We start from the raw sequence: 27,825 nt of genomic DNA, 5'->3' as shown, positions 1-27,825 counted from the left end.
TTTTTTAAAACAAAATGATGCACATTGTGACAGATGCATGCACACAAACCACTGCTTTCGACTTCTACGGCTCCGGGCCTTGGTCCAAGACTCATCACGGGAACACAGGAAATGACATTTCCTACATTTTTCAGGACACAGAGAGAGAGAAAGAGAGATAGACACAGACTGGGAGAGTGAGTGGGAGTTCCTCAGTGGGAACAGAGCATTTACTGTGTCATATTACACAGAAAAGAGACAAAAGCGGAGTGGAGTAGCTGCTTGTGCAAGTGCTGTGCCGTTCTTGGGGTTTATGGATTCACTGGCTGTGAAAAATGTACTTTTCTGTCGTGGTCCTCATCCTGACTAAGGCTCTGCTCACAGGTAAGTTGAACTTGTTCAACACTAGAGGCAAGTATGCAAACAAGCAGCCTTAGGGCGGTTGTTTATTAGTGACTCATTATCTGCTAAAAATAATCTGTAACCTAATCCCATTATCATAACATTAACCTAACATCATCGAAACAGTTTCCGATACGTCCACATGGTCTCAATGCAAAATGCACATAAAGACAAAAGTAAACAAATGTCAGCCTGACATTCACAAACTCACAGATTAATGTATTTTTCATAGTGCCGCCACAAACTGCTGTGAGTCTGGGTTGGTATTCCCCAAAACATCAAACATCAACAAAAGAGATCAAATGCACTCCAATGTTACCTTTTTCTTCATTAAAAAACAAAATATTGGCAAACAGTCTATATTCTGCAGGTATAAATTTATATACACCTTAGCCAAAAACACTCAAACTAAGTACAAAATTTTTGAAAATTGCACACATTTTTTTAAAGTTGTTAAGAATGCCAACTTTATTTCCATATAAAGTTATTTTGAAATTATAGTTGCATAACAGATTTACTTCCAGTTAGTTCAGTTTAGTTCACAATGTCAGTTTTGGTGGGTCACTGGTTGACACAGGTTAAGATGAATGCCTCTTTAAAAGTCAGAAGATTCTAGAAATTGATGGAATTACTTATAAAAATGAGCTAACTGGAGAATCTCTGTCTATACTGAAGGGCATCTGTGAAATCCAGTGCCTTCTTGCTTTTAGCCACAGGGGAAAAAAAATCTAAAGAATGAAGCCAAGGCTTCCAGAGCAAAACCATGGATCTCCATGAATCCGGGTCCTCCTTAGTAGCCATCCTGGAAAGATTCATAGTATGACAAACAACTGTAAAATGTATTTTATAATATATATCTGGAAGGTATCATGGGAGCCCAGATGGCCCCTATTATCATGTTTCTCCTGAAGTCTGTCTCAGGGTCGACCACACTGAAGATGAATGCATCCCACCTGTAGATTATTCAGATTGTGTCCCGACTCTCTGTCTCTTCCACGTAAGCTGGAACCAGCTGGCTGCAGAATGACATAGTAAATGCATGGAAGCACAATTCAAGCTTAAAAAAATTACTTATTTTTTTTGTTTTTAGGCATCTTCTGCTTACTCAGAATGATGCATCTAACTCACATTTATTGAAATGAAATGACAAATACAAGTAGAACAATCAACAATCAGAGCTGTAAAGCTCTATACATCAACAGCTTCCACTGTAATAGTGGAGGCACACCCACCCCCTTTACACCTCCCACCCCAAACTAAACAAACCCAACTTTTTAGGTTCATTAGACCACCCATAAACAAGGTCAGAATGTTCTCCAAAATAACATCAAATGTCAAGCCAGATGTTCAAGATGGTATCAAAAATGGGCACCAAAACACAGAAAGCCCCCCGCCCCCCAAAAATATGTTAAACTGGCATAAAAAAGGACTTCATTTTCAAAAATATTCCATGAGAAGAAAGTTGTTGATAACAATAAATGCATTCATGCCTAAATAGTTTTATACATGAGTTTGGCATCCAAAACAGCTACCAAATGACTGTTTTCCAGTAAAACTCGGCTGAAATGAACTATAGCAGCAAAAAAAATGGAATTAACAATTAGAGTACATCCAATATGATGTTCTCTATTGATGATTCTAATCCAATTACATTTTTTCCGTAAATCTGACTGGTTAATCGTGTGAGATTTCAGACCTTATAATATCGAGGTAATGGTGGCAAAATATTAACCCGTTTCACATTTGGATGTATTACTCTGCACCATGACTGCTGTTCTGATGAGATATCATACCTTTCGACAGGCCAGCCCTCTGTGCGCACGCACGCGCAATATTGTCAGGACACGGAACTGTCGATTTATGCGATGAGATGCACAATTTGACAGGACACTGGCCATGCGCACTGCTAGCTGTTGGCGCTGTTAGCTGAGAGCGAGAGAAAGTCACGTACTGCTGCCGCTGCCGAAATGGGTGAATTTAAGATACCATACGAAAGTATTAGTGTGGATTCTGATACAGAATTACCATTTCACACTTGATGGATTTGATGGATTTTCACATTTGATGGATTACTCTGACCGCTGTTGGAGCGACACTGCCTCACGATAAGAATAACTGACCAAATTACCCTTCGCTGGTGAAGGTCAATTTGCGACCGCATAACCAGCATGAACGTCCACAAATCATCAGACACAACAGGGTTATTCCCTAAATACACTGTGGTGGTCATTTTGGGTGCAGTTATAAATATCTGATTTGAAGCCAGTTTTTTATTTTGGGGAACATGGTTTTGGGGTCATCTAATGAACTTTAAAAAGTTAGATTGGTTTAGTTCTAGGTTGGGGTGCAAAAGGGGCTGCCCAGGTTCCCCTACATGGGTGTGTGTGTAAACTTACTTTGCCTAAATGCTACAGTTATGTTTAATTCATCGGAAATCAAAAATCATGCAAAAATGATCCCAGATGTTTTCCTTGTCAGGAGCATCAACAACTGGTCATTAGCCAAAGAAAGGAGGTGTGTGGGCTTATGCAGAGTGTTTCTCTTTTGTGTGGGTTTTTCACCAGCAGTGGTGTGTCACGGCCTGAATGTGACAGTGACCCCAGGGCCCGTTGTCATGGTAACAGAGAGAGATAACTTGACTCTGTCCTGCCTGGTGTCTCAGCGGAAGAGGAGCGGCAGCCTACTCATCCTTCGCTGGTTCTTCTCTCCTCCCTCTGCTCCGTCTCCTTCACCTCCTCCCTCTTCTCTGTCCCTCTCTCCTCCGGTGCCGGTGCCCTCTCAGTTTCTGATCGTGAAGATGGGCATTAAGAAAATGAAGCTCTACGGAAACTACACCCGACGTTTCCTCAAGCCGAAATTTCAACTTTATGAGGAAACGGAGGGCAAAATGTACCAGCTGCTGATCGTTCATGTGACGAGGACGGACTGTGGTTTCTACACCTGTAGAGTCCAGGAGATCCATAAACACAGAAACACATGGAGAGCATCATCAAATGGCAGCAGCACCACAATGCTGACAGGTAATTAAACAGGTATTTCTACACATTCTGCTCTTTATGTGTCAGTTACATCACACCTGCAAACAAAACACTGATTTTGGTTTCGTGTGCATGTCTGAGTGCATGACTCCTGCAGTGATTGATGCAGTGTTTGAATTAAGCAAAAATCATAATCATGATTATTCTGGACAAAATTGAAATCACAATTATTTAATATGATTTCAAAACATTCTGCATTTATTGAACTGTTGTAAAAAATTGCATTTTTAACAGTGAATCTTCTTTAAATATAACTCAAGTTTTCAATATCATTAAACTGAAAAACAAAAAATCCAAGTAATAATATAACTCCCAGATAATTTATAAATGGGTAAAGAGGAGTAGTAGGAGACACTATTCCTCTTTACCCATCATTTTTTTTTTAAAAATAATCTAGAGTGTATCAGTGGAATGTGACATCACTCCCTGTTACAGATGGGAGCCCAGGAATATTTAAAAAAATACAGTAAAAACAAATTGTAATCTGGATTGTATTTTCACAGAACCTTAGTATTTTTAGGTGAAATAGTAACACTACTATTATTTTTTCACTTCAGGAACTTTTCTCACTGTCCTCACATCACAGTGTCCATTGAGTCTCAAATTGGTGATGTTCAAAGATGAACAAATCATTATTTTATTATTATTTATTATATATTTGATAGTTGTTGTTTATAAGCTGCATGTAGCATTTTAAATGTAATTTCCATCATACTACGATGGACTGGAGGCCCGTGCAGGGTTTACTCTGCCTCTCTCCCAATGAGTGCAGGAATAAGCTCCAGCCTTCCGAGGCCCTTAATTTGATTGAGTATAGAAAATGAATGAATCATTTCCATCATAGATTAGATTAACACTGCAATATTAATATGATTAATTTTGTAAAATACTAAAAATAAGCTTCACTTGAAACGTTTTGCTGCCCATTAGATGGCGATATGGGGTCCCCTAATGGGCAGTGGCCCAGTGGTTGAGAAACACTGGACTAAAGAAATTTGTGGTTTGCATTGGGTTAGGCAGTGATGGAGCTGGGTGGCAAAGTAAGTCTTGTAGAAGTATAGTCCCTGAGGCCCATTGGTACTGGTGTTTACCTCCAGATTCTGTAACATGAATTGGATGAGACTCTACAACTTCCGCTCCATGGAACACCAGTCCAACTCAGGTTACTTCCCCAGTCAAGGCTGGTACTCATTTACAGCACTGCCCTGAAGAAAAAGTCTTCTGGATTTACATGATTTAAATACTCTGCACGCTGGTTGCATATAATTGGAATAAACATAATGTGATTTTCTTATGTTTAAACGTAAGAAGATGGTGTTATTTGGACACATTTAGACCATGTTCAACCAATGCACATGAAGTTAGCCACATAAAAAACAAACAAACAAACAAAAAAGTTTATCATCCTTGACATCAGAAAAAAGTAGTGGAAAAGAGTGGATTTTATTATTATTATTATTATTATTATATTTCTTAGAAACAGGTACATACAACGTCATTTTAAACCTGAAAAACAACACATTTTTTATGGGGCCTTGTGTTTCTTTTTTTTATTGTGGGTGGTTTAAAACAATGGAAATTAAACATTTTGTGCAAGAACACAGACAGGAAGCACAATCAGGAATCAAACCCAAGTCCACATATTGGCATGCCAACTCCTTACCCACGCTCAGCTACCTGCTCTACAAAGTAAGAGCAGGTTAGTCCATAACTTGTAGGATTGTCATCTGATCTTGTCAAAACTGAAGCATGTACTACTTCAATCCATGGTCAACCACTTTGCCAAATTTGAGTCAGGTCCACTGAAGCAAAGCCAAAAATAGCCCACAAAATGTCTGTGCTACAAATCTGAAATTATACAAAGCTATACAGCTAATATTACAGAGCTGTCTATTCGATCATTAGTTGTGCTTAAAACAGATAATTCAAAAATAAGTCAAGAAGTCAAAAATCACCATAAACACTAAGGTGGTTCAACCTAAGACCCTATTCATAGGTCTCTTAAAAAATGGCCTATTTCTGTGCTTGTTACTTTAGATGACTGTGCCTCTTCTTTCAGACAGAGACATCTCTACTTCTCTGGCTCCTATAAATCCTGTGGGCATGTCTCACACAGCATAGACCAGCACAGTGGACGTGTCTGTCAAAGCAAACAGGAGTATAGATATGGACTGCTTCTGTGACATATGTCACAGAACTCTAAAGCCAAGTTAAGAAAAACAAAAATCGCTTAAAACAGTGTTATTTTAACATGCACATGACACTTTGAATGTGTTTAAAGGAAAACCTTAACCACATTAAAGTGTAAAAGGAGGATTAAAAACCCATTTTGGACAATGTCACCCTTTAATGACGCTCATGACCAGCTTGTAAAACTGTGTACGTGAATTGTGCAGCAGAGAAACACCATTCTTCTGTTCTTCTTTCCACTTTGGAGAAACCCTGATTATTGCTAACATGGGATCAAACAGAGTACAAAAGGGGATTTCTGGTGTTATTTCTCTCCCCATAAAGGAAAACAAAAATCCCTGAAATCTGCCTTTCCAAAGAATTCCCATACAGCTGCACATGTTCGAATGAAGCTTGCTGCCCATTTTATCTGGCAATGGAAATTCCCAATGAAGGCAAAGAGGACAAAGTGCAAAAGTGGAAAGTAGCAATCCTTTAGCGTGCACGCTGGTCAGTCCAGCATGGCTATTTTGCTTGAAGCATTGCCTGTGTGTATTTGAACCTGACCCCAGTCCTTCGGCATTTCCATCTCAAAACAATGAGCTCACACAGCCAAACCACACTCAACAATATCACTCTGTGTCTGAGGAGTAAAAAGGTAGAGCGTTGCTGAGCTGGCTGCGTTTTTAAAAACTCAGAAACACATGACGTTAGCGTTCTGGGTTTACTTTTATGCATGCCTCGGGAGAAAAACGACTGGAGAATTCAGAGGCAGTGGAACTTATTCAGTCTGTGCCAGGGCTCAAGCAGAACTCGGCCAGTTCAAAACAACAGTTGCCCACATTTTCACAGCAAACATAGCAAATCATTTAGCTGTCATCTCTCATTTGAAGGCTAAGAAGGTGATACCTAACACAGTCGGGTTTACCGTTCAAGAACTGCACCCGTTTTCCAGCCGGACGGAGCTCTGCAGCGACTCCCTGCACGAATATAGGGCAATGTCCCACTCGGAAGCCTCAAAACCTCAGGCATCTGTGACATGCATTGACCACAGGACCAGAAACACCAGAGCTGAGATTGTCAGAGTGAACAAAGTTGAAAATGAACCAGTAATCATGCTGCCTACATATCTCCGGGAGCAAATAAGGCAACACCCCTGCTGGGTAAATTGGACCAGACTCACTTGCAGGAGAGAAGCATCTCCCATCACTAACTGCTGAGCAAAGATCTGATTCTTTCTTTTAAGAATTAGTCTAACAGACTGTCTGCACGCACTCAGAAGGGTCGGAGTTCACATCTGTCAAGAAGAAAAGACTAAAAATCTGCACCTGATGGTTTTCAGCTTTTTGTGAAGCTGTGCACAGTCATCTCAAACGGCTGTGCTGCTGGCTGTCAGGACATGTGTTGGGCGTGCGTACCATATGTAAAAGGCGACCTGCTCACCTCAATGTGTGCTTTGTTTAAGTAGATCTGCAGTGAGATGGTACAGTATGTGGATTGCTGCTTTAAAGCTACAGTGTTCAGGATTTAAGGGTTTTTGCATGCAGTATTTTCCTGACTGTAAGTCGCACCAGAGTATGCGGTGCATCTGGAAAGTATTCACAGTGCTTCACACTTTCCACATTCTTTTACGTTAAAGCATTATTCCAAAATGAATGAAATTCAAATTTTTTCTCAAAATTCTACACACAGTACCCCATAATGACAGTGTGAAAAAGTATTTTTGAAATTTTTGTTAATTTATTCAGAATAATAATAAAAAAGAAATCACATGTACTTAAGTATTCACAGCGTTTTCCGTGGAGCTCAAAATTGCGCTCAGGTGCATCCTGTTTTCACTGATCATCCTTGAGATGTTTCTACAGCTTAATTGGAGTTCAGCTGGTGTAAATTCAGTTGATTGGACATGATTTGGAAAGGCACACACCTGTCTACATATAAGGTCCCCCAGTTGACAGTGCATGTCAGAGCACAAACCAAGCATTAAGTCAAAGGAATTGTCTGTAGACCTCTGAGACAGGATTGTCTCAAGCACAAATCTGGGGAAGGGTACAAAAACATTTCTGCTGGTAAGGTTAGACCTTACTCATGTGAAGCACCTTGAGGCAGTTTTGTTTTGATTTGGTGCTATACAAATAAAATAAATTGAATTGAAATAAATTGAATGACCCACAGCTAGGATATCAAAGGAGTGTCTTCAGGACAACTCTGTGAACGTCCTTGATGGCTCAGCCAAATCCCAGACCTGAATCTGATTGAACATCTCTGGAAAGATCTATAAATGGCTGTGCATTGATGCTCCCCATCCAATGTGATGGAGCTTGAAAGGTGCTGCAACGAGGAATGGGCAAAACTGCCCAAAGATAGGTGCACCAAGCTTGTGGCATCATATTCAAGAAGACTTGAGGCTGTAATTACTACCAAAGGAGCATCAACAAAGTATTGAGTAAAGGGTGTGAATACTTATTATGATTCCTTAGTTTTTTTTTATTTTTAATAAAATCGCAAAAAAAAAAAATGTAGTCATTATAAGGTGTTGTGAACAGAATTTTGAGAGAAAAAAAATAATGAATTTACTCCATTTTGGAGTAAGGCTGTAACATAACAAAATGTGGAAAAAGGGAAGCGCTGTGAATAATTTCTGGATGCACGGTAAGTCGAATCTGTTAAAAAATGCATCAGGAAGAGGAAAATATAAATATAAATAACATTTATTTTTGAAACATGGTGCTCCTACCGAATGGATGGTGACCAGTTGGTTTGTGTGCTTGGTTTCAGTACGGAAAGTTCCCAGTTCAAGCCCCACCCCTGCCACATTTCTCTATGTAATGCGAAGCTGTGTCAGAAATGGCATCCAGTGTAACACTTGTGCCAAATCAATATGCAGATCCCCCTTGGATCTGCTGTGGTGACCCTAAGTAAAACAAGGGAGCAGCTGAAGAGGGGTGCTACCACTTCATACAACAAGAATTTATTTGCAATCCAAGAATTTATTTGCCAGGCAAACACCGTATTAGCAATCAAAAGCTAACAAGCAAATTAATATTATCGTGTGAGGCTGCAAACCAAACCTTTGGCCACTGAACAGATGACATGAGGGAAATGTGCAAAGTAATTAAATGTTTGAAAACTCAGTGCACTATTTATTTTTTTATAATGCAAACATTGTGCAGCCGGTCTGCTCTGTGTCAGTCTGATCCCGTCAGATCTCAGAAGCTAAGCAGAGCAGGATCTGGTTAGTACTTGGATGGGAGACCTCTTTGGTACACCAGCGGCTGTGTGTGTTTCTCCATGTATAACTGGAGTTGCGTCAGGAAGGGCATCCGGCGTAAAGGTTGTGCCAATTACCGATGCGGCTCTGGCTGTATCCGCTGTGGCGACCCAGAACAAAACCGGGAGCAGCCGAACGAACAACAACAACAATGCAAACATTGTGTTAACAAGCAGAAGCAAATGAGCTAATTAATGTTGTTGTACCAGACAGAAAATGTGACTAAGCTGCTTCTTTTGAACAGACAATCATACAGTACATTAGGTAAACATATGAAAACTCTTTTGTCAATCATTTGTCAAAGATAATGGAGCCGACTTGCCATTGCTGTTCTTGTTTCACACAGTCCAAACAAGTGTTGTTTTGAGGAGTATGACAAGTTATATTCACTCTTCTTATTTCACAGCATGGTCTTTTAGATGGAGAGCATTATTTCTTAAATGTAGTCATTCTTTAAGACAAAGAACATTTTTCTCATTCAGTGTTTTTCCTTCTTTTTCTTCTTCTGCTCTGAAGTGTGAATTCCAAATGTCTATTTGTTACTGAGACAATGCTGTTGTGTGATGGCACAATTGGGTTTTATTTTAGTTTTTCCTTTGTCAATAAACTTTTTCCCCCCAAATTTACAAACTATACTTACATTCATATTTAAGATATTTAAGATATATTTATTATGTTTATTATATGTATAATAGATTGTGTAGTGATAGTGAATTTTTTTTCTTTGAAAATGTCAAACAGACTTTTATTCAAAGTCCAAATGAGAGCACAAAATGTTGATAGGACTGTTTGGGCCAACTCTAAGTAAAGAAAAGAAATATTTGTCACAATAAAAAATAGAGCTTACTTAAAATAAACAATAAATACACATTTGCTTCTTATTCAATGGTGCTCTCTTGCATCATGTAGAGGGGAATATTTCAGATACATTTATTAGATAATAGGTTGTCTGTTCTTGGAAGCTGAAAATGCTTTCTGAAATTAAAATCATAAACTACAGAAAAAAAAATTAAAGTTGATGGAATCATAGATTGAATCAAGGCAATCCTGATAAGAATGTGATCTGATACTAAATAAAACTGTATACAACCTATATTCTGATTTAAATGTTATGCAGTCAATTAATTTCACCAGTTATCAGTACACATTAATAGCAAACCAGAGTCAAAGGTCGTCACAGGTGTCATATTAATTTAAGAAGAATTATTAAAGATATGTACTCCATTTGACTAAATGGTATTCATGCAGGCCATTAAAATAATTAGCAATAATTGGTGATGCCAGTTTACTCTGAATGCTATGTGCATGTTTGAGCTGAGGTACTTGAACATGGAAAAATAATACAATTTTAAATTCCTGTTGGTATAACAGTTTTATCTGGTTTGTCTTCTAGACTTTTTTTTAAATCAAATTTTATTACAGTTTTTACAGTATTACACACAATATCAATAAAATAAATGAACTGATAATACAAACATGTGAAACATATAAATAACACCAACAAAACTCCCAGAAACCTTCAGGGTCTGCTGTACCAACTGACTCATTTTGAATAGCTCAAGTAATCTTTTGGATTTATCCAGTTTCTTATTTTTTTTTAAATATGAAATATTAATTGTGGTTAAATACAATTTTAAGGCCGTAATTTTGAATATATAAAAGTATGGTAGTTTTGAGTCAACTTGCTTTGTGGATATAATATTTTCCTAAAATGGTGATCAGATTGATTACTGTATCTAAATTTTATCACAGGTGAAGTTTGCATCACTGGAATTAAGAAAAACATCAGTCATTGCAAAGGAATTTTTTTTTAAAATCCAAAATTCTAGACAAATTTCTTTGTAAATAAGACCAAAAAGCAGTGGAATGAAAATATTTAGCAAACACACGGTAAATAGACATTTACATTGGGAGAACTGGCAAACTTTAACTGGGTAATGTCTGTGTACAATTTTGTACAGTAAATCTTTGATCGTGTTTGTAATTAAACATTTATGGAAAAGGAGAAAAACAGCATTCCATTGTTTTCTATTTGGTTTGAAAAATACTATTCACAGGCAAGCAGAGCGCAATGCATGATGGGCCTGGATCGCTCAGACTGGCAGACCCCGCTTATTCACTATACAACAGCAGCTTGTCATGCTTGACACTGCCATCTTGTGGCCATAGATGATAATGCAGTGTTGTTTCATACAAAAGTCACTTTAGAATGTAAGTTGCAGAACCTCCCAAACGATATTAAAAAAACCCACCACCAACAACAAAAATTACAACCTTTGCTAGCATTTATGGCATCAGTTCATTTGTGCATACTACAACAGCTATTGACTAAATATCATAAGGTATGGATATCATAAGGATATTGGTAACATCATAAATATGCTTATCTCTAAGTTAAAACAGAAACAGCTGAGGATGGATGGATTTAAAAACAAATGACCAAATATTATCTACAGCATTGTTGTGATGGGTGCCAGTCCAGATGGGGATCATTATCAAAATTTATTGGATTGTGCAAAATTTCCACCTTCTGACATAAAAATCAGTTTTTAATTAATTATACAAACAAGGAAACAAATAGAAAACAGGGTAAGGGCCCTATCTTGCATGCAGTACAAAGTAGTGCATAGTGCAGAGCAAGTATCATAAACATTTTTTTAACAGAAGGGATTGTTGTGCCCCAGTTGGTTAAATAAGTGTACTTGTGCTCATCTGTGCACCCATGGCCGTGCTGGTCTTAAAATGAGGTGTGGACAGGGCACAGTGGAAGACCATTGTTGTTATAAGGCAGCAGAATGCCATTGCATCAAAGACCACCAAAATCCAGTTCAAGACGATCTTAGAGTTTTCCCTGCTAGTTATATGACACAATGTTTAGATACACCTTACAAGAAATTTGTTGGACCTTTGTAGCATTTATTACAATTTTTATGGGTTCTGGGTTTTTTTGGGGTCACCCTGTATATACGAGGTCTGTTAGAAAAGTATCCAACCTTTTTATTATTTTCAAAAACCATATGGATTTGAATCATGTGTGATTGCATCAGACAAGCTTGAACCTTCGTGCGCATGCGTGAATTTTTTCACGCCTGTCGGTTGCGTCATTCGCCTGTGAGCAGGCTTTGTGCGAGCAGTGGTCCACCCCTCTCGTCGGATTTTTATTGCGAATAAATGTCTTAACGATTTGTAGCTTTGCTGCATCAAATTTTTCCAGAAACTGTGAGAGACCTCCAGGTGGACACCATTCGGAAAATTCAAATGGCTTTCAGGGACGATTTTATGGGGATTACACAGATTAAGGAGTGCTCCAGCCAGTTTAAAGACCGCCCACAGCTGCTGAAAGGGCCAATCGACAGGCTGAATCAACCAGATCATTTCCAACGTGAAGGCTTTGTTGATCCAGGACGTCGTCTGACTTACACAAAAATGGCAGGAGACGTGGACATCAGTACTTTTCGGCACATTCCACTGTTACAGGAGTTTTTTTCATGGAAAGAGAAGCGGAGGGATGTACCACGGAGTCGTTCATGGCGCGGCACAAAACCACCTCCGTGTTGGTCTCACAGGACGGCTTTGAGATGGCTTTCAGATGGCTTTCGGTGGTTTTTCAGTCATGTGACTATCTGAGAAATTGTGGATGAGCCTGGACATGCCAGAACATGTCCTGTGAGGCTTCATCACGGCGTTGCTTTGCGCCATGCGGCACCGCCGCGATGCATGGAATTCCTCCGCTCCTCTTTCCATGACAAAAACTCCTGTAACAGTGGAATGTGCCATTCATTTCCAAACTGGACACTGTGTTTTATCTGGGACATCCTCTGACTAGCATAGGAATTGCAGAAGACGTGGACATCAGCACTTTTTCGGCACATTGAGACAGACGTGCGGAGGAATTCTGAGCATTGCGGCAGTGCTGCATGGCGCAAAGCAACGCCATGATGAAGCCTCACAGGACATGTTCTGGCATGTCCAGGCTCATCCACAATTTCTCGGATAGTCACACGACTGAAAAACCACCGAAAGCCGTCTGAAAGCCGTCCTGTGAGACCAACATGGAGGTGGTTTTGTGCCGCGCCATGAACGGCTCCATGGCGCGTCCCTCCGCTTCTTTTTCCATGAAAAAAACTCCTGTAACAGTGGAATGTGCCGAAAAAGTACTGATGTCCACGTCTCCTGCCATTTTTGTGTAAGTCAGACAACGTCCCGGATCAACAAAGCCTTCACGTTGGAAATGATCTGGTTGATTCAGCCTGTCGATCGGCGCTCGGGGCGCAGCGCGCTCTCAGCAGCTGTGGGCGGTCTTTAAACTGGCTGGAGCACTCCTTAATCTGTGTAATCCCCATAAAATCGTCCCTGAAAGCCATATTAATTTTCCGAATGGTGTCCACCTGGAGGTGGATCTCACAGTTTCAAGAAAAAATTGATGCAGCAAAGCTCCAAATCATTCCGCCATTTCCTTAACGACGATAGGGGTGGACCAGTGCTCACACAAAGCCTGCTCACAGGCAAATGACGCAACCGACAGGCGTGAAAAAACTCACACATGCGCACGAAGGTTCAAGCTTGGCTGATGCAATCTCATGTGATTCAAATCCATATGGTTTTTGAAAAAAATATAAAGGTCGGATACTTTTCTAACAGACCTCGTATATACGAGGGCTGTCAATAAATTAACGGTCCTTTTTATTTTTTTCAAAAACTATATGGATTTCATTCATATGTTTTTACGTCAGACATGCTTGAACCCTCGTGCGCATGCGTGAGTTTTTCCACGCCTGTCGGTGACGTCATTCGCCTGTGAGCACTCCTTGTGGGAGGAGTCGTCCAGCCCCTCGTCGGAATTCCTTTGTCTGAGAAGTTGCTGAGAGACTGGCGCTTTGTTTGATCAAAATTTTTTCTAAACCTGTGAGACACATCGAAGTGGACACGGTTCGAAAAATTAAGCTGGTTTTCAGTGAAAATGTTAACGGCTGATGAGAAATTTTGAGGTGATTCTGTCGCTTTAAGGACTTCCCACGGTGCGAGACGTTGCTCAGCGCTCTCAGCCGCCGTCGTCAGCCTGTTCAAGCTGAAAACCTCCACATTTCAGGCTCTATTGATCCAGGACGTCGTGAGAGAACAGAGAAGTTCAGAAGAAGTCGGTTTCAGCATTTTATCCGGATATTCCACTGTTAAAGGAGATTTTTTTAATGAAAGACTTGCGAGACTGTGCCGACGCGGTGCGGCGGCACAGGAAAAACAGAGGTGTTTTTCCTGTGGCGGAGCGTCGCGGCGGCTGCGTCCCGATGCGTGGACCCGTCCGCAAGTCTTTCATTAAAAAAATCTCCTTTAACAGTGGAATATCCGGATAAAATGCTGAAACCTACTTCTTCTGAAACTTCTCTGTTCTCTCACGACGTCCTGGATCAATAGAGCCTGAAATGTGGAGGTTTTCAGCTTGAACAGGCTGACGACGGCGGCTGAGAGCGCTGCACGACGTCTCGCTCCGTGGGAAGTCCTTAAAGCGACAGAATCACCTCAAAATCTCTCATCAGCCGTTAAAATTTTCACTGAAAACCAGCTTAATTTTTCGAACCGTGTCCACTTCGATGTGTCTCACAGGTTTAGAAAAAATTTTGATCAAACAAAGCGCCAGTCTCTCAGCAACTTCTTAGACAAAGGAATTCCGACGAGGGGCTGGACGACTCCTCCCACAAGGAGTGCTCACAGGCGAATGACGTCACCGACAGGCGTGGAAAAACTCACGCATGCGCACGAGGGTTCAAGCATGTCTGATGTAAAAACATATGAATGAAATCCATATAGTTTTTGAAAAAAATAAAAAGGACCGTTACTTTATTGACAGCCCTCGTGTATATATATATATATATATATATATGTGTGTGTGTGTGTGTGTGTGTGTATAGAGGCTTGCTTCAGCCTCTTTTTAAAAACATCATTCACTGGCACAACTGAGTCATTCTGGCTTCATACTGATGAGCAGAAGAAAAAGGATTTCAACATTTTAGAATTATAAAGTGACCAACAAAAAGGAGATGGAGATTTGGTGCCACAGCGGTACAGCTTGGCCACTGTTTGTGTGTGTGTGTGATGCCACGACAGCCTCTTTTTTTTTTCACGCCAGTGGTTTTGATATTTCTGGAAACCACCAAGACCGTCTGCTGTGTTTGGGTCAGTGCCCTCAGACAACAACAATTTATAAATTTATTTAGCTCCTGAAGACATTTTTTCCCTTTAACTTACAGTTTTTGCTGACTTTTTTTTAACAACTGTTTTTCCAGTGCACTTCACTCTTGAGGACAGTGGCAGTGAAGGACTATGGAGTTTATTGGGAGGTACTGTTTTTTGTCTGTTTCACTGCAGCATAAAAATCTTACTTAAAAAAAAAAAAAAAACATGATTGTGTTTGTTGAAAAATCAACAGCTTATCTCTTTTTTCGGTAGATGTGCATCTGTTCGCCGTGCTGATCTGCTCACTGGGGTTACTGTCCATCTTCTTGTTCACGCTGGTTCTCGGCTGCCAGCACTTTTACAGAAGATTCAGGCTCAAAGGTGGAACTGTTACTTCACGTCCTATAATACTGGACAACTAACAGTTTTGGGGTGGATTTACAGCAGCTGGTCACAAAAATCACCATCTTTTTTCCATGCTAGTCTGCATTGCAAATATAAACCATTTTTTGTGATTTTCCACCATTTTGGTCATTCTAAGCCGTAGACTCTATCTATAGTGGACAAACCCTCTGTTGGTTATTTTTGGATGGTACCATCTGGACAGTGCATTAATGCATCTAACTTCCTGTCAACCCATAAATGGGTAAAGGGGTGGAGCATAGCCAAGACCGGTGTGACCTGAATGGAATGAATGAAGCTCAACACGCCCACCTATCTCAAAGTTACAAAGCTACACTGGGAGGTCACCTAAATTCAGATAATATACGTATATTGATATTTTGAACACTAATGGATGGTTCTTATAGTTGATAGCTTGCATGAGGGCAGGGGTGCAGAAAAGGAGAGAATAAGGAGAAGGATTCTAGGGGCCCATGATTGACAAGGGCCCAGAGAGACCCCTAATACAATTCTAAAATTGAAAAATAATATTGTGGGGTGGGGTGGGGGGGGGTAAGATTTATTTTAATGGGGCCCAAAATTCCTGACGCCCAATATTAAAAACAATGACTGGCATATTGCGTCATTAGCTGTGGCGCTGTCAGTGTAGCAACTGTTACCAAGCTATCCATACCCGCTAATTAGGGCCAACTTGACACTTACTTCTGTTGTAAAGTTTGGCAGTTTCATGTGAGGTTCTACAGAGATTTGCTCACTTTTGGAGCCAGCCTCAAATGACCAGTTAAGGAACTACAGGTTTTAGTACTTCCACACTGGCTTCATTTTTTAGCACCAGGCATGTTGCGCTCACATTTAGATACAAATACAGAAAACTTTATTAATCCCAGGAGTGCATTTACAGATGCTGTTTGAGCACATGTTGACAAACATGTTTTTTCAAACAATAGCATCGTGAGTATAGTTATCAACAGAATTTAATTAAATTTAGTTGAACTAAAGCATCAACACAATGTGATTAAATTCCATAAATTTGGTTCAACATTTTCCCTAATTCCTATGTGATAATTAGTTCAGTTTATATTTGTGTTCACCTTGACACGGTCTATCATCATCTTAAATGCATTTTAAAGAGGTAAAACTTTTGAAGTAAAAAAAAAAAAAATGTTGTCCAGCATTATGTAACATTTACGAGGTCTGTGATAAAACTAACATACCTTTTTATTTTTTTCAAAAACTATATTGATTTGAATCACGTGCGATTACATCAGACAACCTTGAACCCTCGTGCGCATGCGTGAGTTTTTTCACGCCTCACTCAAAGCCTGCCCACAGGTGAATGACGTAACCGACAGGCGTGAAAAAACTCTTGCATGCCCACGAGGGTTCAAGCTTGTCTGATGTAATCGCACGTGATTCAAATTCATATAGTTTTTGAAAAAAATAAAAAGGTCCGATACTTTTCTAACAGACCTCGTATAGCTGCTTAGTTTCCTTATTAATTTACCCTTGTTTTTCTGTTGCATTCTTCACAGAAAGCTATCTTCTTGTCAAGTGTCCAGAAAGCAGGTATGTCCTCATCCTCATTCTATAATCCTTCTTACAGAGTATCTATTAAATCTCTTTTGGTCCAAACAGCTCAGGTGAGACGGTAACCAGCTCCAGCAGCTACTCCAGCTCCTCTCCAAAGGCACAAAAGAAAGAACGCATAAAGAAAACTGACATAAATGTAATAGTAATGTCACCTAAAATACCGGAGAAACCACCACGACAACTACCAACAAAAGGTAAATTATCATTCTCGGATTTTGTGGCTGTAGGGTCATTTAAAATGCTTTAACATGTCTACTTCAGGAAATGCAGATTATCCAGAAAGAAAATGTATATTTTTAAAGTCAGCATCTATGATCAGGTGAAATTACAGTGTAGTCTTTTGTTAAAAATTTGACATTAATTTGATCTGTCACTTGAAGGTGTCTAATTCAGTTCTTTTTCTGTGTGCAGATTCACTTTCCTCCTGAGTTACAAACATGGGGGTGTTAAATTTACAGGAAGCTGAAAATGAGTCAAATCCCTTGTGAATATTAAAAAAATTACTTGTCAAAAAAAGAGAAAAAGCAAAAACATTTAATCTGTTCTGCAACAGCAAAAAGAGAAAATTATATTTCCAGAATAATTGAATTTCACTTAATGCAAACCCTGGGAAACCATCATAAAATAATTGAAGGATGAAACTGAACTTATTGTATTTTGGGTAAAATCCTGCTGAGTTCAGTATCTCTCCACCACAGATGTTATGTTGTCACTTGTGCCTGTCTTTTGTCACCAGAATTGCGCAAAGATTTATGGACCAAATTTCATCATAGAGGTACTGTACTTGCTGCAAAGATGGGATATGACCCAAACAAGAACTCATTTAATTTATTCGCTGATTTGGATCCAGGGCAGGACATGTTTTGCTCTACTTCAGTCAGCATTGCAAGATAGGACATTTTACAGCATTTCTGTCCACTCAGTTCAATACAATTCAATTTGTTTACACAAGAGAAGTCATATGTCATCTCAAAGTGCTACGAGGTCTGTTAGAAAAGTATCCAGCCTTTTTATTTTTTTCAAAAACCATATGGATTTGAATCACGTGTGATTGCATCAGACAAGCTTGAACCTTCGTGCGCATGCGTGAGTTTTTTCACGCCTGTCGGTTGCATCATTCGCCTGTGAGCAGGCTTTGTGTGAGCACAGTCGTTTTTTTATTGCGAATAAACGTCTGAACTATTTGGAGCTTTGCTGCATCAATTTTTTTCCAGAAACTGTGAGAGACCTCCAGGTGGACACTGTTCGGAAAATTAATATGGCTTTCAGGGACGATTTTATGGGGCTTATACAGATTAAGGAGTGTTGCTGCCGCTTTAAGGACGGCCCACAACTGCTGAGAGCACGGCGCGCCAATCGACATGCTCAGACCCCGCTAAAACAACCAGATCATTTCCAACGTGAAGGCTTTGTTGATCCGGGACGTCGTCTGACTTTCACAAAAAGGCAGAAGTCGTGGACATCAGCACTTTTTCGGCACATTCCACTATTACAGGAGTTTTTTTCATGGAAAGAAAAGCGGAGGGACGCGCCACGGGCCGTTCATTACGCAGGACAAAACCACCTTGGTGTTGGTCTCACAGGACGGCTTTGAGATGGCTTTCAGATGGATTCCGGTTGCTTTTCAGTCGTGTGATTATCCGATTGTGATTGTGCATGAGCTGGACATGCCCCAACATGTCCTGGAAGGCTTCATCACGGCGTTGCTTTGCGCCATGCGGCTCCACCGCGACGCGCGGAACTGAGCATGTCGATTGGCGCTGGGAGCGCGCCGCGCTCTCAGCAGTTGTGGGCCGAACTTAAAGCGGCAGTAACACTCCTTAAAAAGGTCCGATACTTTTCTAACAGAGTATCGGACCTTTTTATTTTTTTCAAAAACCTGATGGATTTGAATCACGTGTGCTTGCATCAGACAAGCTTGAACCTTCGTGCGCATGCGTGAGTTTTTTCACGCCTGTCGAGTGCATCATTTCCTGGTAAGCAGCCTTTGTGAGGGACATGTGTCGTGCGCTCGGCGAATTTTCATTCCAAGGAAAAAGATGGAACGACTGGAGCAGCGCCGCATCACATTTTACCAGAAACTGGGCAACAGCCAGGTGGAAACCATTTGGATGATTCAGACGGCTTTCGGTGACTTTTCAGTCGTGTGACTATCCGAGAAATTGTGGAAGAGGTGGGCATGTCACAGCATGTCCTGTGAGACTTCAACACGGAGGCGCTTTTGCTCCGCCGTCAGCAGCAGCAGCATGAATTTCACAGCCCCTCTTTTCATGGCTAAATCTTCTGTCACAGTGGAATGTGCCGAAAAAGTGCTGATGTCCACCTCTTCTGCAATTTCTCGGACAGTCACACGACGGTCCCGCATCACCACAGAGTTCACTTTGGAAATGATCTGGTCATTTCAGCATGTTGATGGCCGCCCGGAGCGCGGCGCACTCTCCACAGTTGTGCGGACATCTTTAAACCGGCTGTACCGCTCCTTAATCTGTGTGATGCCCATAGGATCGTCACCGAAAGCCATCTGAATCATCCGAATGGTTTCTACCTGGCTGTCGCCCAGTTTCTGGCAAAATTTGATGCGGTACTGCTCCAGTCATTCCATCTTTTTCCTTGGAATGAAAAAACGCTGAGCGCACCACACACACCTCACACAAAGGCTGCTTACCAGGAAATGGCGCAATCGACAGGCGTGAAACAGTTCACGCATGCGCACGAAGGTTCAAGGTTTGCTCATGCAAGCACACGTGATTCAAATCCATCAGGTTTTTGAAAAAAATAAAAAGGTCCAATACTTTTCTAACAGACCTCGTATAAGAAAGGTCGAGAGTCAAGCCCATACAATGGAACAATGGAAAGGAAAACTTTCATCTTGTTTTTGAATTATATTGGAAAAAAACTCAGGCAATATTGCTGCTATTTTTTTTACACTGACATGGCATGTTTGACTTTTGAATGAATGAATGAATGAATTTATTAGGCACACAGAGATCCAAAACAACAAAAAACATACAAAGAAAGAAAGACAATAATCCAACAACGCAACCATGTACCCGAAAAGGTAGGCAGAAGTAAAAGCTTGTAAATGCCTACTCCTTTATATATACATATGTATATAAATTATACATATACCCATGATAAATAATACAAAGTATAATGATCCCTGAACTAAAATTTCAAAACGCAAACATGCAAGCAGCAGTGCACCAAAAAAACAAAACAAAATATAAAAAAAAAAACCTAATAATTTAGCATACTATAGCCAGTAATCAAATAGTTTTTGTAGAGCCAACCAAAGTACCAAGTGATTTTATGTTGTTCGTGGAGCAATTATTCCAAATGTTAACACCTTGTAACGGAAAACACAATGACTTTTTACAGTAGTTCGAAATCTTGATTTCCGAAATACAATGTTACCTCATAAATTATAACTGAAGTCCCTCATTTGAAGTTTGTTTTGTAGTTTGAACATAATTTGTATTATGATATAATCAATCAAATCCCAAAATTTCAAAATATGCAAGTGGACAAATAATGGATTTGTTGCCTTGCGACATGGTTTCTACTAATAATTCTTATAGCTTTCTTTTAGCATTTGTATTAGTTTTGTAGGTGGTTCCCAAAACTTCAGTACAGTAGGCAAGGTTGGGTAGGATTACTTTGAAAGAATACATGTGGATTACATGTATGTATGTACATACATTTGGATTACTTGTAATCTCATTACTTTTGGATTACATTTTAAAGTAATCCTACCCAACCTTGACAGTAGGTCATGTATGGAACAAGTATTGAATGATATAAGGTATAAGGTTTAAGGACTATTAATGGGCCATATTAAAGAAAACAGTAGTTAGTTGTTAACATGTGCAGTTAATGCATCCCTAAATGCTTCTTTATGTTCACAGATACAGACTGAGCCTTCTGCCTGCAATCAGTGTCTATTTCATCCATTTTTGTGTCTGTTTTCAGAAAGCTTACAGATATAGACAAAATAGAGCAATACCATTGGAAATGATGGGGGAAATGTAGCCCAAATTCACACTAGACACAACCTGTAGCACACAATGAAGAAAGTTAACAATGGTGGAATATTTTGATGACAGTTTTTTACATATAATTTTGTTGTGAACTATTTATTGGTCGCACAGACAACCTCTGTCTATACCGATCCCAATACGTTTGTTTCTTTTGTGGTTGAAACATTATTAAAACATCTTTGATTATTACCATACAGTACTTGATGTTGGCAGAACCCTTAAAGACAGTCTGTAGTGCCATCTATTTGACATATTGTTTAAGGGACGTGTCGCACACTACTTAATGTCCCAGTTAGCAACAACATCAAAGTATTCATGATTGTAAGTCTATCCATGCACATGCGGTAATAATTAGAGGTAGATGATGTATTTTATTGCTAATTATTTCTCTCACTCAGAGTTACAAAGTGCATTTTCCGGAAAATCTGTTACTCAGCATTTCTTGGTGTGTGACATATATTTTAGAAAAACCAGAAACATCCCAATGGCTGACCGACATAGTGAAACGAACGCTGCTATGACTAATAACAAAGCCTCTGAGCATTCTCTGATTTACATAGGATGTAGAGAGAAGAGACGACACACTTCATCCTGAAACTCTTAACGTTTTTAGAGTCTGTCGGATTTTGGAACGTAACGTGTGGTGATGCTGCTGTCTGTGCAGCCATGAACATAGACATGGAATGTCTCCACTGCACTGTTTTTCAGGCTGCTTGAACACACAGATGTATTTCTTACATTGGAAAAAGTCAGAAGATGTTATTTCAGGAGATAATGGACTTTCTATCTAACGTACCAGAACCGTGAGAGAACTTGAGGAGCATACAGCAGAGCTGCATTGCATTTATCTGCATGCCATTTATCTTGTATAGGTAACATAATTATTATGCAATTCAAACAATATACTTTATGTATTTTATATAAATACTGTCATTATTATTGATTTAGAGTAATTATATTTTATTAATACTAAATACATAAAGCTGAGGATTTTGCATTTCAAATAAATAGGATTTATTACAGTAAATGATATGCATCGTGTAAGGTTTATTTGGTATGTTTGTATTAAATGATCTAAAAAAAAATTTAATAGGAATTTGTCATGTAATAAAATTACAGAAATCTTAACTATTTCTGTGAGTGTGCAACTGCTGTTTTTCAGGCTGTCTGCTCACACATATGTATTTTTTAGATATGTCACAGTGACATCATTGGCAACATTTATAAGTGTGCACAAAGCTGAGTATCTAGCAGAAACTGTTTTTAACAGGCTACGTTTATGAGTAATGGCCATGCAAGTCATCTCCTGGCTGCTGCTTTTACCATGATTGCATCAAAATGAACAGTTATCACTTACAAACAAGTCATCATAACACAACATCACACTTATGTCAATTTTTGAATTAAGCTGTGGCTCCATTCTTAATGTTGGCAGCTACATTCCATTCAAGCGTACACTGGGATGTTTTCCTCAAAGCTACATCAATGCTGTTGGAAACACTCGGAAAAATAAGTATATTCTCCCAGTATTTCACAGGCTTGTCTAAATGCTGTGCAGCAACTTTAAACAGGCTTCAATGTGCTTTTTTCTTCCGAGTCCTTGCATGGCGAGTGTGCATACAGGGCACGGCAGGTGAGTGGCTTACTTATTGTTTTCTTTGAAATAATTGTACCTGCTAATTTCAGGTCTCTGAAGTTCTCCACAAGTGGTCCTTAACTCTTGGACAACTGTTCTGATAATTCCTTTCACTGCTCTGTCAGAAATCTTGCAAGCACACCTGGGTCCTCATGTACACAGCATGCGTACACACAAAACTCTGGTGTACGTTCATCTCCACGCTTACGTTCAGATGTATCAAACATGAAATTGTCATGGAAATGTGTGGTGCGCCACTCAAAAATCCTAGCTGGCATTTGCACATTTCTACAGCTATTGTTCCACTGCAGATACATAGAGGTGATGCTAGGAACCGTTAATAATGTGAAAGCATGAAGTCATCAGATTGATGTGTACATCACAGATACACTCATGAATCATTATTATACCCACATGTTTGCAATTATATGGGTGGGTAAATGCAAGCGCAAAGTGATGCGTAAAAGAACATTAACAATAGCTGTGTTAGCATTGTTAGAGGACCTTGCAAATGGTGCAATCTGATGTGAGTGTGTATTCAGGGAACACGAGGATTTACTTCCAACTGACGTAATTGGCTCATAAGCTGATTTTGATTACCAAGGCCACTGTTATTTGAGTTGCACATGGAACTGCAGCCGGCCCAAAGTGCAATACGGCGCTGGCCTACCTGGCAACAGGAGCATTCCAACATGAGCTGGCGATTGGTCCAGGAGTGCGCCACTCCACTTGAGCTGAGCCATGCCAACTGTGTGGGATGGAATCATCCGAATGTCCATCCAGGTACATCATATTGACGATAATAATGAGACCGATGGCGTCGGAATGACGAATCCCCCACATCCGAAAAGTGTCAAGGTGCGGTCTGAAAACGTTGGACAGCACTCTCAGAGCAGTCGACACGGCTGACCCACTCGCGTGGCTGCCTTGAAAGTTTTGCACACATGCAAGACACTTGTGGCACAGTCCAGGTGGGACACTCATTGAACAGCAGCCTATGTGCAGTCTAAGTGCAATCCCCCTGCAGTCTACATATTTGTACGCCATCATAACAGCATTTGGAACAATCTGATCATGGTCAGGGAACCCTGAAATGGATCGGACACGTTAAATTCTGCTGGCATGTCCCGCTTGTGCCACAATAGTTTGCACCTCCTTTGGATTCTGTCCAGAGAGCGCAAAGGAATGTTGATATGCAATATGTATGTAGCACGCATCCATAATGTAAAGTGGATGGGGACATTGCACAATCAAACCGAAAGCACCGTCTTTCACTGCCAGTCCATACATCATTGTGTGTCAGAGGCTCGGTGTGGGCGCCCCGCAACACAGCTGAATGGGATATCAAACCCGCAATACCAGATGATGACATTTACCATCAACTCTGTCGAAGGAATGACGGTGGAACTGTTGTCGCCAGCCCATGACACCATAAATATACATGTAAACTCACCTTGGTACAGCCTCAGATGAGTGGTCCAGTGAGGACAGACACCAACCAGGGCTACAGCCTGTGGTGAAAGAAATTTCTTCCTCCGGCCCCCGGCTGCACCGTGTGCGACAGCATTGGCTACAAAATGCCTCTCTTCCCACGGTCATAAATATATCCCATGTTACCAAGCTCGATTACTAGTTACATTACTTATTACTTACAAGTAACTAATAAACAAAGTAACTAAGTTACTTTTCTGAGTACTCAATCTTAAAAATAACCAAGTTAGATTACTAGTTACGTTATTAGTTACATTCAGCAGCTGCCGAAAAATTGTCGGCAGCTGCTAATGAAGTAACTGCATAAAGTAACTAAAAACAGTAACTAATAAAGTAACAAAGTAACTTTTCAAAGTAACTGTGGCAATACACAGTTACACCTTATGAAATGTATGGATAGATTTAGGTATGTAAGTGGGGAATAAATATGTTTTAACAGTTGGTGTTAACCGTGGTTAGCACAGTAGTATATGCTAATGCCTGACCACAAACAAAATGTTTACATTAACCATGGTTAGTGTTTTCTCTAATATGGTCTGTCAGAAGTTAAATGCAATAATTAAATGACAGAGAGGAGGCTAACTGATATGGTGAGAGTAAATCAGGAGATGCAACAGATTACTAAGAATGAAGTGAGGACAACTATAAAAAGGATGAAGAATGGAAAGGCAGTTGGTCCAGATGACATTCCAGAGGAGGCATGGAAATGTTTAGCAGAGATGACAGTGGAATTGTGCACCAGACTGTTGAATAAAATCTTGGCAAGTGATAGAATGCCTGAGGGTTGGAAAAGGAGTGCACAGGTTCATTTTTTTAAGTTTAAGAGTGATGTACAAAGCTGCAGTAAGTACAGAAGCATAAAGTTGATCAATAATAGCATAAGCATAATGTTATGGGAGAGTAGGAGAAGCTATGCTTAGAAAAGATGTGAAGATCTGTGAGTAGTAATATGGTGCTCCCCAGCACCATGCTGATGTTTACATTCAGCCAAACCTTTTTGTTTTTCGGTTGTTTTTTAGTGCCTGATGTCACAAAGAGACCTCAGAAACCAAGAAGGTTAAAGACCCACTCAAGAAGACCTGCTAACGTAAGTGCTTTTGCGCTCATATGAAATCTAATTGTAAACTTAAATGAAGCTAAATAACTACGTCTGTTTCATTTTAGAATTGTGCATTTCATATTTTTGTTACTTTTTTTTTTTATTATTATTTTTCATGCTCAGAGCTACTGAGGCAGATTGAAGAGGGAATTTGTCTCATTGTCTACAGGAGTTTATTGCCATCCCCTGATTCAGTTATGAGCCTGATAATTCTATTTAATTTTATTGCTTCTCAAATACAATTCTTTATTCAGAGTGCTTCACTGGTTTTATATCTACAATAAAAGTGTCAGATATGTACTGGAGAAAATTAATCGAACTGATCATCGTTCCTACTGATGCTCTTCTTGTGATGCAAGCTTTTCCTTTGCACAAACACACTGATTGGATTAGTGTGACTTGGGGGGATGTGAAGGATCCCGTCATAGCAAATGTTTTCAACTAAACTCAACGTTCCAAATCCTGTAAACACATACTTCATGCAGCTGAAAAGCGCTCAAGGAGTAAGGACATGTGGAAAGTGGAACAGCACACTATTTGTCCAAAATGCTTTCTGTGCAACATGCACTTTGTTTGTGAGACTCATGTTCACCGTTAACTCTGAGACCCTCTGGACATTTGTCTGTGTTCTCCAGCCTCGAGTGCAGGATGACAGTCTGACATACGCAGAATTGGAGCTGTTCAGGCCGAGACCCGAACCATCGGCCACCTCGAATCCCGACCCTGCACCACCAGCGTCCAGCACGGACACCGTGTACGCTCAGATCCTCTTTCAAGAGAAACAGCTGTAAATGCACCTCTGAGCACTGTTCCTCCCAGGAAGTGCACAGATTCAGTCATCATAACTGAATACAAGAACATCCAAAGAACTATATTTATGAACGATTACTGTGGCATTTGGCTTCTTTTTTCTTTTTTGCTGCAAGTACAACAAGAATGTGGATACATGGGATAACAGCGTTGTGTCTCCTCTCTACCATTGCACCAGCATTGATTTGTTTGTTGGCCTGCATGCCAGATGTGTTAACTGTTGCCACACACACACACTCACAAAGCAAAAATTATTCAGACTCACTTGCTGCATTGCTTATGTAACACTTATTTAATGCATGTGTAACTATAGGATTAATACACCAAATAAATTAATATACATCTGGGTCTAACATTTGAAATTGTACAGTTGTTGTCGTCTATAAATCAGTCTAATGACCTTGTGTTTAAAATAGCTTGCATTTGGAAAAAAAAAAAACACTCACATTCTCATCACTCATCAGTAGTTAAATGGACCCTTATGGCAGTTAAACCCGCCTCAATGTAGTGACTCACCTGTATACAAAAAGGGGCAACCATCTGGTCCTTTTAAATGATGCCAATGTGGAAGTAGCAAATCTTGCAGTGCTCTTATTGGACATATGCCTTTTATTGGATCACGGATTTGTTGGTGTTGTTTGTGTTAGTTGCTGTGGTTAACGTATATTCAATATTTTGCATATACTTCCAGTAACTGTTCTACAATCAGATGGGGGCAGCCGTGATTTATTTTATTCATATGTGTCAAACCAATGCATTACTTCTTTTGCTTCCACTTTGGTGATCAAAATGTCCATTTCTGCAGATGACAGTTTTTTGATTGTGTCTCCTTTGATTTCTCCATGTTGCTGGACAAATATTTCAACAGTCCTTCAGCCTTAATGGGAACTTTGTGGCCATAAATGGTTACTTAGAACTGTTCTTTATGTTAATAAGGCTTCACAGGTACTGGAACATGTCTGATTTAATATTTAGAGGTGTGTGTACAACAAATGTGATCAAATTTGATAAATCTCAAATTTGTTTTTTTGTCCATCTGTTCACAGAGACTCTTTGTGGGTAGGAGTTAAACTACCAACCTGTAGACTCAATCCCAGTGCCTCACGCTGCCTCTGTGTCCTTGCACAGAACTTCATTGTATCATTATAGTCCACCCAGGTGTAAATGAGTTAGGGAAGTGAACCTGGCAATTGAGAGCATTACCTCCAGGGGGAGTGTAGACTCATTGGCTTGACACCACAGAGGGGATAAGATTGATGGCCTCATGGCCTGTATAGGTGCTATTTCTTATGCAACATTGATAAAAAGAGGACCCAGGTTCTGATTTGTTGACAAGGTTGCTTGAGAACAAAAAAAAAAAAAAAAAAAAAAAAATTGTAATAACGCCTTCTTCCACATGACCATAAAACTTTTGCCATATTTTGGCAGGTCATGATCACTGATGGTGAGCAGTTAGTGAATATTTGCCATTTGAAATGTGATTCACTTTGCTGTTGGCTTTGACTTTGCGGTTAACGTGCAAATATTTATTGAGCTATCAATATTTTTTTAAATGTTTCTAAACATTTTTGCGACTTTGTTGCGATGTAGTCGATTATCTGTGACACACAACATACGGTTATTTATAAGAAATGGAGCGTGCTATCGGACAGTCAACATTTGAGAAACAAGTTGGATTTCAAATGCCAATTTTCTGGTGGTTTGTGGTGGCTCTTAAATTCTTGGTGGGG

The 27,825-nt window shown here is 39.9% G+C and overlaps 1 protein-coding gene across 3 annotated transcripts; it reads left to right on the top strand.

Annotated features, from left to right (window-relative positions):
• The first annotated feature begins 101 nt into the window (after positions 1-101).
• vstm4a (V-set and transmembrane domain containing 4a) lies at positions 102-27,517 on the top strand. Of its 3 annotated transcripts, none has more exons than XM_034185212.1 (8): positions 103-363; positions 2,946-3,401; positions 15,141-15,194; positions 15,304-15,411; positions 16,965-16,998; positions 17,068-17,216; positions 25,206-25,273; positions 25,921-27,517. In XM_034185212.1, the coding sequence occupies exons 1-8, from the start codon at positions 315-317 to the stop codon at positions 26,074-26,076; spliced, it is 1,074 nt and encodes a 357-aa protein (XP_034041103.1). In that variant the 5' UTR covers positions 103-314; the 3' UTR covers positions 26,077-27,517. The 3 variants fall into 3 exon arrangements, with proteins under 3 accessions (XP_034041105.1, XP_034041103.1, XP_034041104.1); XM_034185213.1 differs by having other exon boundaries at positions 105-363; positions 2,949-3,401; XM_034185214.1 differs by lacking the exons at positions 15,141-15,194; positions 15,304-15,411 and having other exon boundaries at positions 102-363.
• Positions 27,518-27,825: the final 308 nt, after the last annotated feature.

This window comes from Thalassophryne amazonica, chromosome 13, assembly GCF_902500255.1.
Source record: "Thalassophryne amazonica chromosome 13, fThaAma1.1, whole genome shotgun sequence".
Taxonomy (NCBI): Eukaryota; Metazoa; Chordata; class Actinopteri; order Batrachoidiformes; family Batrachoididae; genus Thalassophryne; species Thalassophryne amazonica.
This window is presented reverse-complemented; position numbering and strand designations above follow the sequence as displayed.

What these genes read in the sequence shown, in the direction of transcription:
- vstm4a (XM_034185212.1), top strand. Translation starts at nt 315, where the DNA reads ATGTACTTTTCTGTCGTGGTCCTCATCCTGACTAAGGCTCTGCTCACA. An exon ending in ACGACAACTACCAACAAAAG is followed by an intron (nt 17,217 to 25,205) that starts GTAAATTATCAT and finishes GTTGTTTTTTAG; the next exon opens with TGCCTGATGTCACAAAGAGA. An exon ending in ACTCAAGAAGACCTGCTAAC is followed by an intron (nt 25,274 to 25,920) that starts GTAAGTGCTTTT and finishes TGTGTTCTCCAG; the next exon opens with CCTCGAGTGCAGGATGACAG.